Source organism: Paramisgurnus dabryanus, chromosome 14, assembly GCF_030506205.2.
Source record: "Paramisgurnus dabryanus chromosome 14, PD_genome_1.1, whole genome shotgun sequence".
In the NCBI taxonomy this organism is placed as follows: Eukaryota; Metazoa; Chordata; class Actinopteri; order Cypriniformes; family Cobitidae; genus Paramisgurnus; species Paramisgurnus dabryanus.
The window spans coordinates 10,611,970-10,628,133 of NC_133350.1; the positions used below are offsets into that span (position 1 = coordinate 10,611,970).

Sequence of the window (16,164 nt, forward strand, 5' to 3'; positions counted from 1 at the left end):
CAGACTTGCAGTTTGTGGCAGAACAATCGCGACGTTGTATGTTTGTGAAACATTATGTCATGACATCAAGATTATAGAAATGTAACAAATGCCCTTATAACTCAAAACTTATAACTGGTAACTTGCCCTTATAACTTATAATTGGTAACTTATAAGTTACCACAGGCATTTTGTTCATTATGACACAGGTTTTTAATTGGGACCTGGTACCCACATATGACCTTAATCATGAGTTTGGAATAAGCACCACTTCTTTTTGTATGTAACCATTAAGTTGATGTTTTTTTCCCTAAACGCCTCAAATGGCCACAGTCACAAAGCAAACCAGAAACTCGCTCATTACATCAACTTTCAGAATATAATCCTCTTAAACAAGGTATAAAAAGCAAAACTATCATTAAGTAATTAAATATCAGTATCGGCTCAGAAATTTTATATTGGTGCATACCTAATTTATAGAGGAGAACTGCATAAAACAAAAATGATCCTCATAAAATTTTGTTGGCATCTTCAACATTTTGTTCAGTCACTGTCATGCTGTCACAGACTGGTGCCTGGTTTCAGTTTCCTGATCATGATCTGTTCAGCATCAAGCTGCTGTGTGAAGAGGACAATTCAAGACTCGCACCTGTTAGTAAATACATCCAAACACTTCCACTGTTTCATACTTTACCTCTGTATCTTACAGGATCTGATGATGTTTATACAATGGTGGTCTACTACAGCACATCAACCTGAAAGCCTCAGAGCACTGAAGATCTGATGTAAATATCAAACACAGGAGAGAAGAAATATCATCTTTATCAGAGACTATACATCTGTACTGTTCACTTTCTGACTTCACTGATACTGTAATAATAAAACAATGCTTTGCTTTTCACTGTTTGTCCTGCTTAATATGTGTAAAATAAATAGAAATTACTCATAAATGCATTTGGTCTTTCCATCATATTTATTATTTGTTTTGTTTCATCATCATTATGAATTTCAAAGCATTAAAGATTGTTTTGTTTCTTTATTTCAAAAACAATAAAATGATTCACTGGATCATCTTCACATGTGTGTTGTCTTTTATTTGCCATGTGGAACTCATATTCGCCCTCTGTGCCTTGCACTTCCTTAACATGTAACTATACACAGTGACATCTAGTGGTCAAAATCACTTACTATCATTACATCCCCCTTTCTTTAGAAGTGAACATGAAACAAGTAAACTTAACATACTTAACCACAAATCAATTTAGCATTTTTTTTTCAAAACATACAGAATTGCATTCAGTGAAACCTTTCAAACTTAATATTTAAATTGTACCGTTAATCCAGAGTAACAATTCAATAATTAACATTGTCCATGTTATCATAACTAACTTAACATGGTTTCAGCAATCTCTTACAGATTCAGTCTATCAGGTTTTTTAATGTGTCTTGTCGATCTTCTCAGCACATATGTGACTGTTTGATATTTGTGTATCTGTATTTGAGTCAGTGTTGCAGCTGTGCAGAATGTGGATGAATCAGGCACAACACAGTTTTGATTCTGCTCCTGAATGTTGCTTTGACTCATCTGTTCTTTTTCTTCAACCTTTAGCAAATCATGTCGATTTCTTCTGATTATATGTCCATCATCCGTTTTCACAGCATATGATCTTGGAGCTACTTCCTGCATAACTGTGGCCTTCTTACTCCAATTCTCATCACCTTCGACTCTGACTATGTCTTCCATTTTTAAAGGTTGTAGACACTTTGCATTTCTGTCATAGTAGAACTTTTGTTTTTTTTTTGAGTTGCTTGAATTTCCTGTTCAACTTGGCATCTCTTGTTTGTGTTAAACAAAATGGAAGTGTAGTTTCCGCTTCATCAGCATTTCGGCTGGAGACACACCACACTCGAGAGGTGACGTTCTGTAACTGAGCAAAGCTAGGATCAGACTTGCTGTCAGCAGCCTTTTTGAGAATTTGCTTAAGGGTGTGAACCCCTTTCTCAGCTTTACCATTAGACTGAGCATATTCTGGACTTGACGTGACATGCTTAAAGTCATATTGCACTGAAAACTCTTGCCACTCTTTGCTGCTAAAGCATGGGCCATTGTCACTGACAACAATCTGGGGTATGCCATGTCTTATGCCATCCCAGACATTCTTTTTCAATTTGAGCGTATCGACACTCAGACTCAGTCATGGATCTACTTGCATACGCGACTGGTAATAACATCGCACCAAGGCCATTCTTTGAGGCATCCGTAGACACTTTGGTTTTCTTTGTAGGATCAAAAAACTGCAATACAGTTGCAGAGGTCAATGCTGTTTTCAGCTGTTGCCACTCACTCTCATGCTTGTCTGTCCATACAAAGTCAGTTCTTTTCTGTAGGAGTTATCACAGGCAAGACGTGTTTGCAGAAAGATTTGGAATAAACCTCCCTATGTAGTTGACCATACCCATCACACGTTGTACTCCTTTCCTGTCTGCGGGACTTTTCATTTCTAGTATAGCATTGATCTTTTCAACGTCTGGCTGTATCCCCTGATGTGACAGTTTATCTCCGAGGAATACAAGTTCTTGTACACCAAACTGACATTTGTTTCTGTTTAGTTTTAATCCACTCTCTCTGATTTTCTGTAGCACTTTTGTTAGTCGGTCGTTGTGCTCTTGTAGTGAGGATCCCCATATGACAAGGTCATCTATGTAGGCTCTGACTCCATCAACTCCTTCAATTATATTCTCCATCGCTCTGTGAAAAATTTCAGATGCAGAGACAATTCCGAATGGTAGTCTGAGGAAAGAATACCTTCCAAATGGAGTATTGAAAGTACAGTACTTTGTGCTTTCTTCATCCAACCTTATTTGCCAAAAGCCTTGGGAAGCATCTAGCTTTGTGAAGTATTTAGCACCTGACATTTCGGTCATGATTTCTTCACGCTTTGGTATTTGATAGTTCTCACGCCTTATGTGATTATTCAGATCCTTAGGATCCATGCACACGCTTAAATCGCCATTCTTTTTCTTTACGCACACCACCAAGTTTACCCAGTCAGTTGGCTCTTCTATTTAAAAAAAAATAAAGTGGTCATTCTGTCTACTTCTGTCTAATTCCTTCTTTAGACGATTTTTGAGCGGTGCTGGTACTCTTCGTGCAGCATGCACAACAGGCTGTGCATTTTCTGTTAGCTGTATTTTGTAAACATGTTGTAAAACACCAAAGCCTTTGAAAACATCATCAAAGCTCCGTACTATGTCTTCTGCAGAGACACTTTTGCTCACTACTCCATTGACTTGGTTAATGTGGTACACTCTTTTAACCATATTCAGTCGCTCACAGAGGTGGGTAGAGTACCCAAAATCTGTACTCAAGTAAAAGTACAAGTACTTATACAAAAATGTACTCAAGTAAAAGTAAAAGTACCAATCTAATTATTTACTTGAGTAAGAGTAAAAAAGTATTAGATGAAAAAACTACTCAAGTAGTTAGTTACTCGTTACTTCCGATCTGATAGAGAAGTAGCGCAAAAGCACTAAATTTCAGACTACTACTTGGAGGGTTTTCACAAACCTCTCCTTAAAAGTCTCATTGTTCTGCTTATATACAATTATTACACGGCTCTCTGGAATGCTTGATTCTGATTGGTCAGTTGAGACATTTGCAGGTTCGTTCTTTTCAAATAATAACCGCTCCAAAGTAATAACTCATAGCCGGTACTACTTGTACGATTAAAATCGCTCCGAGCCAATAAAGATTACTGTTTGGCGCCATCTTGTGACAAACACTGGACAACCACAATTATAAGAATGGAACATTTTGACATTAATTTTAACAAAACAAAAACAAAACATTTAAACAGTGGATAGAAGAACGAACAACGACAAGACACAGAGAGCTTACTGAGACTGAACTTGACAAAATAGAGCATGACAGCTACGAAGAAAATACAGAATGGGCATTAAAACTTCTCAAAGACTGGTTAAAAGAGGAAAAAATGGAGACAGACAAGTATGAAGCAGAGGATCTTAATAAGGTATTACGATCATTTTATGCATCTGTCCAAAGTTTCGCGGAAGGATAAAAATGTTAATTTAAAACAAATATGCCAATAAATGTTTCAAATTCATATTCATATCCAGTTTTTTTTCTTATGTGGCAAGTAGCCGTGTAATAAGCGGGATAATGTAGAGGCAGCCGGTAGTTATCGGGAAATAAGCCCCGACAGTGTGATCAGGACCCGACGCGAAGCGGTACCATGTTTTTTTTCTTTATTTCAAAAACAATAAATGATTCACTGGATCATATTCACATGTGTGTTGTCTTTTATTTCCATGAGGAACTCATATTCGCCCTCTGTGCCTTGCACTTCCTTAACATGTAACTATACACAGTGACATCTAGTGGTCAAAATCACTTACTATCATTACAGATATAAAAGATATAAAAAAAATTCCATGAACATTATCAGGAATATCTTTGTGAGCTCTGTGTTTCCAGATGTAGGTCAGTGGCCGTTTGCATAAACATAGCCGTGACGTTAAGACTGCGTCTTAAGAATAATTCAAACTAACTAGCAATTAGTTAGGATTAATCAGTCTTATAATTTGGATTTAAATTAGACCAATCTACCTTTCTATGTAACATACTTAAAACAGTTATGATCAGTCTTGAAGAAAAAAATGTATGACTAACTTTTAAGGCTAGTCTTAAAGGTTTATGCAACCGGCCACAGATCAGAGATAAATGTAGCATTCAAAACTTAGTGTGATTATATTCAACACATACAGAATATTACAGCAATGATTTTATTACTTTGTTGTGCACTATTATTTGTGATGCAGTGGATTAATACCATTTTTACTTTTAAGAAATACTGTAATCCTCAGTGTGTAATGCTCTGATTGTGGACATTTAGCTAACAGCACGATACATGTTGTGGTTTCCTGTGGGTCGATCTTCTACTTCCTAATTCAGATACTTTGTACTGTAAGTTTCGTTTTGTGTCTTTTCTCACACTTGTTGTAATGGAGTTGTTCATCATCATTGTTTTTCATCTTCTTATGGAGGTTCAGTCATATAGTAAGTGATTTATATTTATTTATGTCATTTACATTATTGAGCAGATGCTTTTATACAAGGAACATGAAAAGATATTTGTCAAACAAGAACTACAATATCTGTAGTAACAGACTGCTAAGATCCAACAGTAAACCACAGCGCAGCTAGAGTCAAATTTTGAAGTTTGTATTAAGAGGGATGTTTCTGAAGGAGTAAAAAAGAAGTACTCGGAATGTCATCTTTAATACTTTATAATTGTAAAATTTAAATTGATTTGTTTTAGCGTCCATCATTTTCGCAAGTTTGATGGATACATGTGAAGTGTTTTAAGTAAAACATTAACAAAACATTGATCTACTAACAATAAACTTTCATGTCCATGTGAAAGTAATCCTGTGTGCCATGTGACTGTTTCTATCAAAGAAACCATGCTATCAAAACCTCAGAGTTTGAAAGCATGATGTAAACTTATATTTGTGTAAATAAGGGCTTTAATGACATCTGTGTGTATATAAAGATGATCAATGAAATGATCTACAGTCACTGGGAACAATATTTGTTTTTTGTAGAAGCTCCTAATGTAAAAGTGTCTCCTGATGTTATAAGAGAGTCAAACTCAGTACATCTGATCTGTGAGAGTCCAGCTGATGTTAAAGTGAGTCAGTGTTATTTCTATTCAAACGATAAGGAAAATACAAAACTCAGTCAATCATGTCAGCTTCATCTCACTGGAACTGAACTTCTCTTATGGACGCGTGAAAAATCACCTGTATCACTCAACACATTAGATGTTTTTACACAATAGATGAGAAAGGGATTAATAAACCATCACCTTACTCTCCTCCTGTCACACTGACAATACTAGGTGAGATATTTTACTGATATGTTTTTGTTTTATAAACTGATATTCATTAATGTTTCTTGATGTGTTTTTACCAACTTCATACAGATACTCTTCAGAAACCCTCCATCAGTGTTGCTGACAGCACTGACCAGCTCAGTATATCATGTGTAATACCACTGACAGTCAAAGCTGAATTCATCTGTAATCTCTACACTGAGTATGGACCTCTGACACACAGAAGTTCTCTGAAAGGACAGAATGTAAAACATCTCTGTATGTTTTATATGGGTCTAAGTGAAATATTCAAACATAAGCAAACAGCGAGCAGTCGACAGCTAAGTTGTGATTATTCAGTCAAAACAGATCCTGAGAATGAGATGAACCTCAGATCACCACGCAGTGATGTGTTTACTGTCAGAGGTGAGTATTTGACATTTAATCCTCATTCACTTTCCATTACATAAAAAAGAGTTCAGCAGAGCCGATCTTAGACTTCTGAGGGCCCTAACCACCTTTTGAGAGGGCTCTTTTAGTACGTTCATAAAAACCCAATGTAGCTATAAACAAAATGTTAACTAAAAAAACATTGTATCATCTTATAACTGTATATTTTTATGGACATTATGGACATTACTTTGTCACTCATCAGAATACTTCCTAATTGTAACATTTTAACGCATATGATTGATTTTGATTATTGATGTGTACTGGCACTTTGGAGATTTGGACTGCAGTGTAATAAATCCAGAGTTCCAGACTATCAAAAAAATCAAGACTAAGGCAGTTTGAGCTGCCTTAATTTAAAAACACCATGCATTGTCGTATCGTAAAATATATTAGTGCTATTGTTTTGTCTCAAAATGCACACCAGTATTGATTTTTGGAGGGTATGTTTGTAAAAACTACCTTAATGTCCTGATATAACTGAGGCCTATATTATTATATTATCCAGACAGATAGCTTTGTTAGAAAACCATATATTCATATATTAAGACAAGGTCAACTGCATGCAGCGCTGCACAGACCAATTGTCATATGAAATAGGGTATATGCGCAACTTACTTCTGCATTCCTGTTAAACATAGTAGATCGCTTCTGGTTCTATATGCTTTATGTTCTTCTCACACACATTCAGATATTAGAATATAAAAGAACATAACACAAATAATAATACTACAAATAACAATAACAAGCTACAATAGCACATGCCGGCAACCGGAAGGTCGTCATTGTAAATGAGAACTGGTTCTCAATTGACTTACCTGGTTAAATAAAGGTTAATAATAATAATAATCAACCCTGTTTTCCAGTTTGGTCACGTGAAGTTCGACATATACAGCATTAAAGTATCGTGAGATTGGACTGCTTGTTATGCTTTCGAATGGCTCTCTCAGCACAGTGATGTCACACGGCAATCAATCTGTGCAGCACTGCATGAAGTTAAGAATAAGGGGGCACCCTAGTGGTCCGGGGCCTTTCGGAGCTTGCATTCCTTGCGTATAGGGAGGATCAGCTCTGGTGTTTAGGAGGTTTTACAACTGTTGTGCTCTACAGAAGAAAGTAATTTAGGTCAGGAATGACATGAGGGAGATTAAAGATGACAGAATCTTTGGGTAAATGTGTTTTTATAAAGCTGATGTGAAACAATTTGTTTTAAGATAAAGGACTGTAGAAATAAAATGTAACTGACTGTTCAAACTCGCTAGACACTGCATAAAGTGTGATGGGTTGCATGTGGGTTTTGGCTGACACTTACAGTATCCGGTTTAGTCAAACTGACAGTATGTCTCACACGTGGGGATACTCAAAATGCACTCAAAAAAAAATTGTGAAAAAGCTGTCAATGGGGTGGTACCCTTTTAAACAAGTACACATTTGTACTTTAAAAAGTGCATATCAGTACATCAAATGTATACCTGTATTGGTCTACATGGTACATGTTAGGACAATTTTAAACAGTACTGTCCCAGTGACAGCTCGTGTAACTTTCTTTGTCCAAGAGTGTGAAAAAAGCTTTCATACTGTAAGGTATAGAATACATTCTTTGTGAAATTTGTTACACTGCTTAAAAATATTTATTGAAATACAACTTGAGAATTAGCCCCAGTTTCCACTTTAACATAAAATAAATAAATAAATACATACATACATACATTTTGAATAAATTAATTCTGTATATTTAGGTTTTCCTCAGGCAAAGTTGTCAGTGTCTTCTTCAGTTATCATGGACAGAGACACAGTACAGCTGGACTGTAGTAACAGTGAGAATCAGAAGATGTACGAGTGTTACTTCAAAATAGATGGAAGAGAACAGAGCAGATCATGTCAACTATCACTCACTGGATCTGACATCAGTAAATGGTCAGGAGGTCAGAGGTCATCTTTCATCATAACCTGTTACTACACTGTGAATATATCACAAGAAGATACCATGCCATCTCCACATTCAGATCCAGTAACAGTAACAGTTCAGAGTAAGTTATTGATTTATAAATGATTATTACATGCTATATTGATACTATTGGCTACCAAGAAAATCTCACTGCTATACAACATCAACATTAATTAGCAAATATTGTACTTACAGTTTGTACAGTTTCAACATCATCTACAACTGCTGGTACAACAACAGTCACGACAACTTGTGAGTAATCGTGATGCTTTATTTAAACTTGTACCCAAAGTAAACAAAAAGCCTTTTTTTTCTATTTCACCTTCAATTATCTCAGTGAAGTTCTTTTAAATGTCATCTCACCAAACTGAACCTTTTATTAAACATTTCCAGCTAAAGCTGTAACATCCACAAATAAAACCACAGCTGGTGAGTTATGACACTATTCTTGGTTATTCTAAATTTAATTAAAGTGAAAAATTCCTCTTTTAACTTCTCTATAGTTTACAAATATTCTACTCAATGTAATACGGCTTCATTCTCTCTGCAGTTTTAACATCAACCACCACTATGAGGCCTACAACAGGAACAGTCAAACCAACTTGTGAGTAAACATAATAATAAATAAAACCTGAAGACATCAGAAAGACATTTTTCTACGTTATTTTACTGTCATCATACCAACTGAACATTTTGTTATACATTTTTGCAGTGTCCACTACTGTAACCACAACACAACATACAACTGGTAAGCTACAGTACAACTCAAACTCATGTTAATATAAATGAAAAGGGGATATTTCACAAGACTTTCAAAAAATTTTAAATAAATCTTTGGTGTCCTCAGAGTACATAATGTGAAGTTTTAGCTCAAAATACCCCACATATCATTTATTATAGCATGTTAAAATTGTCACTTTGTAGGTGTGAGCAAAAATTAGCCGTTTTTGGGTGTGTTCTTTAGAGAAGCTCCGATCCATCGGCCGCTGATCGGTATCAGCCGATAATGGCATTAAATGACTAGATCGGTACTCACTAAATTTGCCGATCTCGTGAACCGATCTTTCTGTTTACTTTTGTCATCATAGGGATCCTGAATGCGGCTGCAATAAGAGACAATTTTTACATAGTGTGAAAATTTTTATAACCTGTTGCTCATGTGCGATGTGCAGTTTGGATGTCTCTATATTTTTATTTTCTTTGAGGATGTGCTCCGGTCAACAGCCAACACGTCTTCACATCCCCATCAAACAGCGTATACAACACATATCTATCGCGGACAATTGCATCCTCATGCCAAAAGTTTATTATTTGCATGCGTTTTAAAGTTTTGACCGTTTAAACTTTTGTTTTCATAAGCTGCACCTGACGCGCGCACACACAGCAGCCTAGCTGTCATCAGTGCACGTGAACAGAGCGATTGCTCTCTCACGTCTTAAAGCTGCAGTAACCTAATTCATCTCTCAATAAAACCACTCTCTGCTCTTGACTAAATAACTGTTATACTTAATACGAATGCGTGTATATTTGGTCAGGAGTTCAGAGGTCATCTGTCATCATAATTGACAGTGTTGTATTTTTTTTTAACTTTTAATAGACATAAACCTTTTTAAAGAGATATTAAATATTTATTTGCAGAAGAAATATTTGTTGTGCTTATTTATTTGATTCTCTATTAACACAATAATACATAATTACTGCAAGTAATATAACAAAGGCAACATCTGTAGTATTACTTTATCTAGAAAAAAATGTTAACAGTTACAGTAATCAAAGAGCTTGCATATCAGCTTAAAAACAAAATAAATCGGTATTGGCTGATCACTGAGATAACAAATCGATAATCGGTATCGGCTGCAAAAAAAAAAAACTGACTCTGAGCATCCGTGCTCTTTAAAATGCAAATGAGCAATAATGGTGGTTTGTTGAAATTAAAACTCAATTGTGCAGTACAATTACTATTTATTTCTCTCTCTCTGCACTAAATGGCAGTGCCGTGGTTTGATAATGCCGATTAAAGGGTGGTGCTATTATGATAAGAGATCCCCTTTTGACATCACAAGGGAAGCGAAATATTAATGACCTATTTTTCACATGCTTGCAGAGAATGGTTTACCAGAACTAAGTTACTGGGTTGTTCTTTTTCACATTTTCTAGGTTGATAGAAGCAATGGGGGCCCAATTATAGCACTTAAACATAGAAAAAGTCAGATTTTCATGCTATGTCCCCTTCAGTGTTTAATAATAAAACATTTCATTAAAAAATAACATTTGACATTGTTGATTTCTCACTACAGTTTCAACAGTAAAGCCAACTCACAAAGATGTTGAAAAAGACACAAAAGTAGTTTCAACAGTAAAGCCAGGTCACAAAGATATTAAAGAACACAAAACAGCATGTAAGTAAAGTTTAGCTTTTGATAAAAACATAACATAAAATCATTGCTTCACTGAAAGGCCTAACATACCACTGCTAACTTTGCTGTGCTTTCATTTGATTTGATTTTTTGCAGCTGTTCCTCAGAGCACTGATGATAATTCAGGGACAACTCCTGAAGGTAAAGTTTTTTAATTCTCACATGGCACAAATTTGTCCATTTTACCCCCTCAGTCATTTGTACTTGAGGAACTGACTGATTTGACAACTTTTGCATCAGTTTTTTTTAAAGTCTGTTAAACTCCTTTACTTTTCTATGCAACAACAAAACTACAATGTGTAAAATATCTTCTTTTGGAGAATGTCTATTGGTATTTTAATTTTTATAACTTAAGGATTACACTTAAAGATACCGCTATACTGAAATATATCTCATAATAATTTTTTTAGACACAGAAATGTGGGTAATAATACAGTGGTCAGCAGTGGCGTGCTCTGTGATTGTACTCACAGGACTTATATGTCTGTGCACATTTGCATGTAAGTAAAGTTTATACCGTAGTTAGTTTTAATAAACAAATGAAGACAAATAACTGAAAAAATGAAGCAGTATATATTTGTTTTCTAGGCAAAAAAAGATCTAAACAGTAAGTCTTTTCTTTATGTACTAATATATTAACTTATTTTATAATAATACCAATTAATATTTGATGAAATTAAATTATAATGATCTAAGATTGCTTTGTATTATTACAGTGAAAGAACTGCAGGAGATTCGGTGAGCATCATCTGTGTGTTTATGATTTTTAAAGGCACAAAGTAATTTATCATAATAACACTTTTCATATCTCATAAAGAAGAAAGTGATATGATCTTATTTATTTACTCTTTTATGTAGTGTGCTTCTGGACCTGCAGATATATACTCTCTCATCACTTCTGTACCAGACACATCTCAACCCACAGGTAAGAAAACATCACTTACATTATCACAAAATCATTACACATAACCATACACATATTCTCATGTCAGCTAAATCATTTACAGTGCATTCATTCATTTAGCAAATTACAAGTAACAGAGAGCAATCTAACAGTTTTCACTTTACAACGTTGTACAGGAATGACTTCAGATTATAAAACCCGGAAAAAAAACTGATGAATGTGGGAAAAGCACCATTTGTTCTTCCACCTCTTGTTTGAAATGTTTACATTGTATTAACATTATTTTACTTCTTTTGATTCTTTCAAAGACAGCAAACCAGCTTTCTCAGACGCTTACTCGCTGATTACAAACTTCCAGCCCTCAGGTAACAAAATATATTTATGCAAAATGCAAACAGATTCATACATAATCTAGTTTTACTTAATATATAAACCAAGCTTCACTTTCAGTAAATCATGACAAATTACACAAAGCTTAGTAACAGATTCTCCTATTTGAACTAAATCAAACCTGATTTACTTGATTTTTCAGAACTTTAATAAATGCCCTTATAACCTTATAACTAACTAGTAACTTTATAAGGTAACTTTCTTACCACAGAAATCTTTTTCAGCATGGTACCCATACATTTTATTTACTGATGAATTTGGAAAAAGCACCACCTCTTGTTTGTGATGTTAATATTATATTTATCGTTTAATTTTTCCCTAAAGGCCTCCAGCAGCCACAGTCATTTTCTGAACTCAAAACTTTATTACTAACCTAAAAGGGCTGATGTACATGAACTAATTTTACTCAGTAGTATAAAACGAGCTTCACTTCAATAAATCATTAAACATTACATTACTAAGAATTATGTTATGTCTTGACTTCAGGATTACAAAACTTTTACAAATGCCTTGGAACTGGTTACTTTAAAGTGACCATGCACAGATGTTTTCTTTGCAATCCGTTTCTGATCATTTATGCATTGCTTGGTCCTAAGACATTGGTACTGATATTAACAACGAGACGTGAACAGCGGTCTTTAAAATTGAAAAATAAAACATAGGAAAACAGATGTTCTATGCTTCTATACTTCATCAGTGCTTTATGGCACTTAAAATGTTTTTTTATGATTACGAGCCAAGAACCACTTTTAGTGCTATTTAGCACCGTTTGTTTATAGAGTGTATAAATAAGGAACCTAGTACCACCCTCTGTTTGTAATGTTAATGTCACAAGGTGACGATCTTTTTGGGCGGAACCAAAAGTTGGGAAAGTTTGGTTCCGCCCGGATGTTTCCACCCAGACCAGGAAGAGGAAACACCGGACATCCGGTAGCATCGCGAGGGCTGTAATCAGCAAATCGAGCACAGCTGTGGGTTGTTAAGAGGAGCGCCGGGTGATTGGGAGACTGAAGCACACAGAGGAGTATTTAAGAGCAGTTTAAATCACAGTTTGGGGCGATGGACACAAAAAGCGACTGACACGGGGAAAGCCCCTCTGCCTGAGGCAGAGAGATGCCACATACCTTTTGAAGAGCCCATAGGCTCTGTTGATCCGGGCTGTGCGGGAAAGCGCGCGGAGAGAGGACAGGAGCCGCAAGAGGCGAAAGAAAGGCGAGTTGTGGATCTTTAAAGGAGCACCCCGAAGTGCTTAGTTCTGCAGTGGAAATACTGGAGTAATAGGAAACCCTACGGGTTGAAGAAACATCGGTCTAGGGGACACATTTAGAGGAACAAAGGAGGAAGGGAGTCTCGTGTTTTGGAACGTAAACAAAGGCGGACTGCTGTGAGTATCAACTCCTGTATTAAAAAGAAGTGGAAAACTAACCTGTGAATTTACTGAATACCTCCAGGAGGAGGAGGGCGGCCCTACCCCTGAACCAGCGTGGTAGGTGAGCCGCAGGAATGTTTCATCTAAGCAGCCACAGCAGCAGAATAAAATATCCAGGCCGTATTACCATCGCCCCCATCCAACCCAAGCGAAGTGGAGGATGACAGGCGTCTCTTTGTGTACACCTGTAGTGTGGTGGGTGAGTCCTTGTATTTTGAAACCTTTTCACGTTGAAGTGGTGCTGTGTAATTGCTGTGGGTTGCTGTGCAAGTGCTGTGTGTCTTGTCAGACGTAACCCCGCATCATCCATTTCATTGAGGAAGAGACGGAGAGGCTAACGGTCCTAGGAAGAACCATCTATCATACGCTGTGTGCGGTTTTGAGTGGAAGTGACGGCGTGGGCCTCTGGAAGCCACCCCCGTCTGTATATCGGCAGATTTCGGAGAACGGCGGTGAAGATTCGGGAGCTGGCAGTGTGTGTGAGTAGTAATACGGGCCATTTGCATTGATACCTTACCTGTGCGTATGCCCTTGTTGCAGAGTTAGAGGCGAAGGAGTTCCGCAGCCCCGTGGTCTCTACGAAAGGGCGCCCCTGTCCGGTATTCGATCGCCCTACGGGTAGCGAGGATAGGGCAGCGCTCGACCCGGCGAGACGGTGTGACATTTCGCCCCTCTGCTGACCAGCGAACTCGCCGAGAGGGTTTTGCCCCCGGCGTCTTTTGGGAAATCATCGCATGTTTGACGTCCTGTGTATGCCAGCCGTCCTGCTGCCTGTAGAGAAAGAGAGAACGAGAGTGAACGTTAGGAAAACGAACTGTGGAAAGTTATACCTGCCAAGAGCTGTAAACAGCGGAGAGCTGCTGCCTGTGGAATGGAAGAGAACAGGAGTGAACGTTAGGAGAACGTACTGTGGAAAGTTATACCGACCAAGAGCTGTAAACAGCGGAGAGGTGAGAAGCACCCAAGTCCGAACTAATCGTGTCTTTGTGTCCCAGCTGCTGCCTGTGGAGAAAAAGAGAACCAGAGTGAACGTCAGGAGAACGAACTGTGGAAAATTAGACTTACCAAGAGCTGTAAGCAGCAGAGAGGTGAGAGCCACTTAGTCCAAAGCAATCGTGTCTTCGTTGCCCCAGCTGCTGCCTGTGGAGAAAAGGAGAACAAGAGTGAATGTCAGGAGAACGACCTGTGGAAAATTACACTTACCAAGAGCTGTGAACAGCGGAGAGGAAAGAAGAGGAGGGCGCCACGGATAGCGGGGACAGGCAGGAGCCCGTTTCCCACGTCTCCCCCTTGGTCTCCAGCCCCCTGGACCCCTGTTGCCCCTTTTCCCTTCCTGCCACCTCCCTGTGACGTGACCTGCCTGGAAGGCAGAGTCAGACCTTAGTTTTAATTGCCCCTCCCCCATTCCCCAAGTTATTTTAAATATTTAAATAAAGATTGTTTTATTACTTACCTGTTCTCGTGTTGTCTGGTCATTGGGTTGGCTTTGGGGACCTCCCAGTTGAGAAGGGGCGTGGCTCTAGCTAAACATAGCCAGCCCCTGGGTGTGACATTAATATATTATGTTAATGTTATTTTCCCCTAAAGACCTCAAGCAGCCACAGCCACACCAAGAAACCAAACCAGAGACTTACTCGCTCATTACTTCAACTTCCCAGCCTTCAGGTAACAGAATACATTCACAAAACGCAATAATATTTCTTTTGAAACAATTTGATGCATGCAGGACTCTCATTTGAGTGATTTCAAGTGAAATCTTTAAAGCAATATACTGTAACATTTTATTACAGATGTTTTGAATAATACACGTCACAAGAAGGGACATACTGAAAAGGATGAAGTATGTATTAACATGCCACAAATATTTAACTTACAGAAGTGTGTAAACATTTTGGTGTGAAAATTGTCACAGCTTAAAGTGAAAAGACAGATATGTATGCCATTCACAGATTTCTTACCCTAAGTGGTTTTTGAAATAGGGGGCACGGGATGGTGCCAGGGGTCATTAGCTTAATCATACATTTTGCGTAATTAAAACTCAAAATACAGCTACTAACCAACAGCACTACAATGTATCATTTAGTTTGTTATACTTCTTTAAACAGAATCAAATAAAGTGTTCATCATTATTAACAAAAACCTAACACTGTTTTTATCTTTTTCTTTCTTCCATCATGCAGAATGTTTATCACGTCTACTGCACCATCCCAGACAAACCAGTAAGAGCTGTTGCTGGAGATCAGATCTACAGTTTGGCTATATGACTTTCACTCAAGACTTCATTATATTAGTCTTCGTTTATACTCATTTACCTAATTGATATGTATTTTTATACATGAGCTTTATTTGTTGACAAAAAACATTCATGAAGGTTAATCAGACAGAGCTAAGTTAATTAAAACAGTGCACACAGCAGACGCGTTAAGCTGAGGAGAGTAAAATAAAGAGTAACTTTAAAATTTAAAATACAGTACAATTATACACTTACCTAAAGGATTATTAGGAACACCTGCTCAATTTCGCATTAATGCAATTATCTAATCAACCAATCACATGGCAGTTGCTTCAATGCATTTAGGGGTGTGGTCCTGGTCAAGACAATCTCCTGAACTCCAAACTGACGAAAGAAGTTGGGAAAGAAAGGTGATTTAAGCAATTTTGAGCGTGGCATGGTTGTTTGTGCCAGACGGGCCGGTCTGAGTATTTCACAATCTGCTCAGTTACTGGGATTTTCACAAACAACCATTTCTAGG

The 16,164-nt window shown here is 37.3% G+C and overlaps 1 protein-coding gene and 1 long non-coding RNA gene across 2 annotated transcripts in view; both read left to right on the plus strand.

Moving 5' to 3' along the window:
• The window catches only part of LOC135718727 (uncharacterized), a 211,585-nt gene extending 195,841 nt beyond the window's left edge, over nucleotides 1–15,744 (plus strand). The window contains exons 13-15 of the mRNA XM_065240938.2: nucleotides 14,999–15,076; nucleotides 15,202–15,251; nucleotides 15,592–15,744. Coding sequence (XP_065097010.2) covers nucleotides 14,999–15,076; nucleotides 15,202–15,251; nucleotides 15,592–15,675 — 212 coding nt within the window. The 3' untranslated portion in view covers nucleotides 15,676–15,744. The remainder of the gene's footprint in view (nucleotides 1–14,998; nucleotides 15,077–15,201; nucleotides 15,252–15,591) is intronic.
• LOC135719388 (uncharacterized) lies at nucleotides 4,987–6,122 on the plus strand. Its single transcript, XR_010521075.2, has 3 exons — nucleotides 4,987–5,056; nucleotides 5,605–5,900; nucleotides 5,985–6,122. It is a non-coding gene; the product is annotated as an uncharacterized lncRNA (long non-coding RNA).
• Nucleotides 15,745–16,164: the final 420 nt, after the last annotated feature.